The sequence below is a fragment of the Ursus arctos genome, unplaced genomic scaffold (assembly GCF_023065955.2).
Source record: "Ursus arctos isolate Adak ecotype North America unplaced genomic scaffold, UrsArc2.0 scaffold_23, whole genome shotgun sequence".
Lineage (NCBI taxonomy): Eukaryota > Metazoa > Chordata > Mammalia > Carnivora > Ursidae > Ursus > Ursus arctos.
The window spans coordinates 44407441-44413440 of NW_026622908.1; the positions used below are offsets into that span (position 1 = coordinate 44407441).

General features: G+C 60.3%; 1 protein-coding gene across 7 annotated transcripts in view; it reads left to right on the top strand.

The window, feature by feature from the left end:
- Positions 1 to 4652, top strand: part of TPCN2 (two pore segment channel 2) — a 29675-nt gene extending 25023 nt beyond the window's left edge. For 3 of the 7 annotated variants that reach the window (XM_026482979.4, XM_026482980.4, XM_057317373.1), the window contains 7 exons: positions 434 to 505; positions 1592 to 1668; positions 2151 to 2232; positions 2322 to 2404; positions 2838 to 2919; positions 3291 to 3385; positions 3928 to 4652. In XM_026482979.4, the coding sequence (XP_026338764.1) occupies positions 434 to 505; positions 1592 to 1668; positions 2151 to 2232; positions 2322 to 2404; positions 2838 to 2919; positions 3291 to 3385; positions 3928 to 4039 (603 nt within the window). In that variant the 3' untranslated portion in view covers positions 4040 to 4652. Of the gene's footprint in view, positions 1 to 433; positions 506 to 1591; positions 1669 to 2150; positions 2233 to 2321; positions 2405 to 2837; positions 2920 to 3290; positions 3386 to 3927 lie in introns of those variants that run through there. The other 4 variants (XM_026482981.4, XM_048217144.2, XM_057317374.1 and 1 more) reach the window with 2 other exon arrangements.
- The last annotated feature ends 1348 nt before the right edge of the window (positions 4653 to 6000 follow it).

Genomic DNA, 6000 nt, shown 5'->3' on the forward strand with positions numbered 1-6000 from the left:
ATGGGCGAGTGGACGTGGGGTGCTCATACAGGTGTGTATGGGCAGGTGGCCCTGGGGTGCTTGTACAGGAGTGTATGTGGGCAAGAGGCCATGGGGTGTGTGTACAGGTGTGTATGGGCAGGTGGCCCTGGGGTGCTCGTACAGGTGTGGATCTGGGCGGGTGCCATGGGCTGCTCATACAGATGTGTATGTGGCCGTGGGCTGCTCGTACAGGTATGTATGTGGGCGGGTGGCCGTGGGGTGCAAGTACAGGTGTGTATGTGGGCAAGAGGCCATGGGGTGCATGTACAGGTGTGTATGGGCGGCTGACTGGCGTGTGTGTACAGGTGTGTGGGTTGGTAGTGCACTGGTCCTGTCCTGCCTTTCCAGGCAGGGCTGGTGTCACCTCAGTGCGACCAGGAAGAATAGGGTCCTGCTTTCCTTCTGTCCTCAGCTAATGGCTGTGGTGGCTAGTACCATCCTGGACCTGATCAGAAACATGCGGGCTTTTGGCGGGATCCTGGTGGTGAGTCTGGCTAGTGGGCTCTGGCCGCTGGGGGGGTGGGCGCACGAGAGGAGCTGGGTGTGGGGTCTGGTGAGTCTGAGCTCCGCGGGAGTCCTCGGCTGAGCCTGAGGCTGGCTGCTCTGGAGGAAGGAGGGCCCTGTGTTAGGGGCCGCTCTTGGGTTGTGTAGGCCCGGGAGGCAAACGTTCCCGAGCGTGGACCTCGGGGCTGGTCTGCGGGAAGAGCTGCCCAACCACACTCCTTTCCATGCCAGAGGTCCATCGGTCACTTTTTATGTGCTCATGTATTTTGGATCGCGGACCATACTGAGACACTGATTTTAAAAAGTGTGAGAGGCACTAGGAATCCCCGGAGCCCACGTAGACCCCAAATGGGGCTTTGGTCAGCCCTTCTTGTGCAGAGGGATTTTGGGAATTCCCATCCATGTTGGCTGAGAGAGAACCATGACATCCCCTGGTTCCAGACCCAGCCTTGCCACTGAGGTGCTGTTGGCTCTGCCCCATCGCCCAGCCCAGGAAAGCGGACCCCTCGTGCTGCTGTAGGCGCGAAGCCCCTCAGAGGGAACGGAGGCCCAGAAGGGACTGGGTTAGCCCAGGGCCTGTGCCCCTTCCTTTTGCCCTTGGCGTGGTGGGAATAGGTGGGGACAGCCGGTGGTAGCCTCTTCTGTCTGTGGCATGAGACTGCTGGGTAGCGTTCCTTGCACATCTTCTCTTGGAGAAGCCTGGCCAGTTCCTACCTGCCACTCCCCTGGGATCCCCTTCCCCTGGGACCCCCTTCGCCTAAGACCATGCAGAGTAGGGGTCCTTCTCACCGGTCTTCCTGCCACACCTGTCCTGGAGCAGCCTCCCTTCCTTGGCTCCTGGGTCTTTCCCCTTGGCCCCCAGTTTATCTCTGTGGCTCCTCCCTCCTTCCCTCTGGGGCAGCCTGGCTGCCAGGAGACGGTACTTGGCAGGAGGAACCCCAGCGTTCCGTGTCCGTGGAGGAGGCCAGCAGTACCCGTGGCTGGGGGCAGCGTCAAGGGCTGGGCGTGTGCTGCTTTGTGGGTCCCTCTGCGGGGGGCACTGAGCATACCGGCCCCGCCCCCCTAGGTGGTGTACTATGTCTTCGCCATCATGGGCATCAACCTGTTCCGCGGGGTCATCGTGGCTCCTCCTGGAAACGGCAGGTGAGGTGGGGCCTGAACGTGCCAGGAGGAGTGCCTCTGGGGGAGCGGAGGAGCTTGAGGATGGGTGATGGTGTGGGGGCAGGCTCCCCGGCGGGGGGGGGGGCTCCTAGTCCCTCCTCTTATCCCCCCTCCCTCTCCGCCCCGCCCGGTGCCCTCACCCAGTCTGTACTGACAGTGTTTCTGAAGCTGCCGCACCCCTGCACCCCATCTGGGACCCTCAGGCCACGCCCCATGCTGGTGGGGGGATGCCCAGAGCCAGACCTGGATCCTGCCTTCTGGAAGCTCCGTTTCCCGTGCGTGTCTGGAGCTCTTGGCCTCTGGCTGCCCTCACAGCACCTCCAGAGATCGGGGGCCCTTTGTTCTTCCTCTGACTTCTCAGGGCCCAGAGGGGTCCAGCTGTGCAGGGGCTGAGGCACTGCTGGGGCGCCCCGGTGTCCGTGTCCCGGTCCCCACCCCTGACCCAGCTTGTCGTGTCCCTGCAGCCTGGCCCCTGACAATAGCTCGGTACCCTGCGGAAGCTTCGAGCAGCTGGAATACTGGGCCAATAATTTTGATGACTTTGCGGTGAGCCCTGCACCCCCTGCTCCTCGGGGCCCCTGCCCTCCCATTGCACGCCCCCTGCCCCTCTGGACCCTGTGTCTGCTGTCCCGCAGGCCGCCCTCATCACTCTGTGGAACGTGATGGTGGTGAACAACTGGCAGGTGTTCCTGGATGCCTATCGGCGCTACTCGGGCCCGTGAGTGACCCGGGCTGGCAGGGCCCCTCCCCCCTCCCCATCACAGTGCAGTGTGAGCCCAGAGGGTGGCGGTGCAAGTTGTGCGCCCTTGCCAGTGACTGGGTTTACCCCTCCTGGGGATTGCTGGGGGTGTGGCTTCTGGAGACTTCCCCGGTGCTGGGAGCCCTGGAGGCAGGCTGAGGGAAGAAGAGCTTGGAGCTTGAAGAGCTCAGCCCCGCCGCAGCGGGTGGTCCTGGGTTCGAATCCCAGCTGTACCTCTCATTGGCCATGTTACCTTGGCAAAAGCCTTGGTCGGGTTGTCTCGAAAACGGGAATGGGAGTGTCACAGAGTTTCCGGGTGCACTCACGGAGTGTTGCTGCGTGCGTCAGTCGTCGTGGTGTCCTATCTCGCACTGCTCACGGGGGGCCACGGCTGGCCTTTTTGCCTCCGCAGGTGGTCAAAGATCTACTTTGTGTCGTGGTGGCTGGTGTCATCTGTCATCTGGGTCAACCTGTTTCTGGCTCTGATTCTGGAGGTATGCGAGATCCCTGCTGGGGCTGCCTCGGGTGGTTTCTCACTTGCTGAGGACGGCATGGGGCTGCCGACCAGCCCCACCTGGACTGGCCGTGCTGGGTTCTGGCCTAGTGCTGCTCGCCCTGGCTGCTGGGAGCCTCTTAGTGTGCCCTTGGCATTTGACTTGTGGGGGTGCTCAGCCCCTGGGTGGGGCTGGGGGAGGCCCATCAGGCATCTGGCTCCTACAGGAGTGGGTGGCCTTGCAGGGCCCTGGATCCCAGCGTCTGGGAGGGGTCCACTCCCTGCAGTGGATGCCTGGCCAACACCGGAGGGGAAAAGGCTGGTTCATGTGGGGCTCACACCCACTGGCCACCCTTTCCTCCTGCTTGCCAGAATTTTCTTCATAAGTGGGATCGCCGTAGTCACCTGCAGTCCCTTGCTGGGGACCCGGATACCACTTATCAGATGAGCGTGGAGCTGTTGTTCAGGTGCGTGGATGAGGAAGGGGCTTCTGCTCTGGGGGGAGGAGGAAGGGAGGGCAAGGCAGGGGGGCGGGCGGGTGTCCTCTGACAGCAACACTCCCTCTGCCAGCTCTGAGCTGGGATCAGGGTCTGGGCTTCCTGTGCTCCTGCTCCCGGGGCTGTGATCTCTGTCCTGCTCTTTGATGAGGACGTTTAAGACAACGTTCTCAGGTTCTGGTAGTCTCCAGGAGATTCTGTTGGTGGATGGAGGCAGGTGGCCCTCACTTCCCTGTGGTGATTTCGAAAGTCCTTCCTCTGCTGGTGCAGGACAGTGGTGGTCGCCCGGAGAGCTGCGGCCGCCCCTTCCCTCCATGTGTTGTAGCAGCCCCTCTGCACCGCCCCGCCGGCCAGCGTGGAGGGCTGCCCTCCTGGGCTTTTAGGAACTCCGTGCACACATCCGGGAGATGGACCTAGGTCCCCGTGCTCAGTTGTGCACGTGTCTGATGATTCCTCAGTGGGGAGCAGGGCTGCACGGCCTCCTGGAGGTGCCTAAGTCTCTCTCTCTCCAGAGCTCCCTGGACATCTTCTCCCCGATTCCACAGGGACGTCCTGGAGGAGCCGGCGGAGGAGGAGCTGATGGAGAAGCTGAGCCATCATCCGCACCTGCAGCTGTGCAGGTGACGCCCAGGTGCGCCGTCCCGGCAAGGGCGGCAGAGGGCCATGTGGCCTCAGGACGGACGCCAGTTGTGGGAGGAGGCAGCTGCAGCCTGGAAGGAGAGACTTTCCCTTGGACGGATGGATGGACGGACAGACGGAACGAACTACTCCACCCGCCTGAGGCTGGGGCAGAGAGCCCTGGGTCGCCGCCGAGCCGAACCACCAACTACCACCAGCTTTTCTTTGTGCCACGTCAGAGCGGGCCACCTATGCTTTGCGTGGCACATGCCACTGTCCTGTAAGCTGCTTCGGTGAGACTTTGGCTTCTCTAAATACTGGAAGAGTGTCACTCCACAGGGGTGTTTATGACTGTCTGAGATGCAGGAAGCAGCGGCCTTCCTTTTGGGCCCTGTGATTTCCATGGTGCCTTCACTGCTGGTGGCCTTCAGGGACCAGAGGCCCGCCCGGGGCCTGCACAGGCCAACTGGCAGCTTTCCAGGGTTTGAATAGGGATGCTTATGGTTTTACATGAGGGGAGTCTTAACTGTTTTATTATTTTATGGCTCACGTGAGTGTGATTGGGTGTATTTCTTTATGGGTCAGAATGCCAATAATATTTATCCTGAAGTCTTGCAAAGAATGGGGTCATCATTCTTACTGGGGCACAACTCCAGTCCTTCTCTGGAACAGTGTGGCCAGGTAAGGTTGTTCAGGTTGTGCACTACAAACCTGGCTGCAAAGGTGTGTCAAGCCACTGGACGTCTCCCTAAGGTGAGGGGTATCTTTTTCTAATTTGCATAAAGGCTCGTATGCGCTGGTGGTGGCTCTCCTTTACATATCCGCGGGTCTGTCTTCTAGGTCGGGGAGGAGGGAAAGCGAATAATGTGCAGCTGGCCACATTGCCGCTTGAGCCACGGTGGGTCCAGATTAACAAACGGTTTTCTCATTTCGAGGGCCGACTCGAGTGATGGGTGGGAGCTCCTGGAGGTCTCTGTTGAGAAGGACTGGAAGCGTAATGGACAGTAATGCTGGGATAGGTTAGCAGTGTCTGCTGTGGGTACTGATTTGGTGGGGGTGGGGGGAAACGAGAGCATGGGTGCTGACTCCACTGCAGGAAGTGATCACCTGGGAAGTGATCGCCTCTGTTTTCCCAGCTTGTCTGGGAAGTGGGATTAGAGGAAAGTAACTAGAAAAAGGAACTTCTAAAATGTCAAGAAACCCCAGTGCTCAGGGTTATGTTTCATGTACCCACAAACATTGTAGTTTCTGATCTTGGAGTTTGCCTGCGATCCTGGGCATTGACATGCTACCCTTCAGGTTTGGGGCATCTTTGGGTGTACTGAGGACACTCCCTGACCTGTTGCCTCTGCGGGCTCCTTAGAATCTGGGCAGGCTGGTTTTGGGCGGGGAGCACCTCGTGGAGCAGTGGGTTAGAAGTCTGCACCCAGCTTGCCTTGGCAGAGCCCTGCTCGCCCCAGGGACAGGGGTGAGCCCCCCGCCCCCGTCAGCTGCTGTGTACCCCCACTTGTACCACCACCCCCCTCAGCCTCTGTCCCCAAGGTCCGAGCGCCATCTGGTGGCAGGATCGGATTCACTTTCAATGCACGCTGGACCCCATGACCCTCAGGGAGCGCTCACTGCTTTTCCCAGGCCCTGGAGGTGGGGAGTCTGGCCTCACACTCTGGGTTCAGGCTCGGCCACCTGCAGTGAGCCTCGTTCCAGTGGGCACTTGCCAGGTGGAGTATCATTTTCTGCCCTGCCTTGTGTAGGTCCCTGAAGTCTTCTGCCTTCCTGTTTCCTGGCTTGTGTGCAGAGAAGCCCCCTCTGATGCTTACCGTCACATGGCACAGAGTTCTGGAGAACCCACGTTGGACTCTGGCAGACCGTGCTGTTCAGAGGCTGGCTCTGCCCTTAGGATGGGTAACCAAAGCTGGGGCCATTGAGCTGGTGTCTTCGGACCACAAGCTGGTGTTTCTTGGATGCTC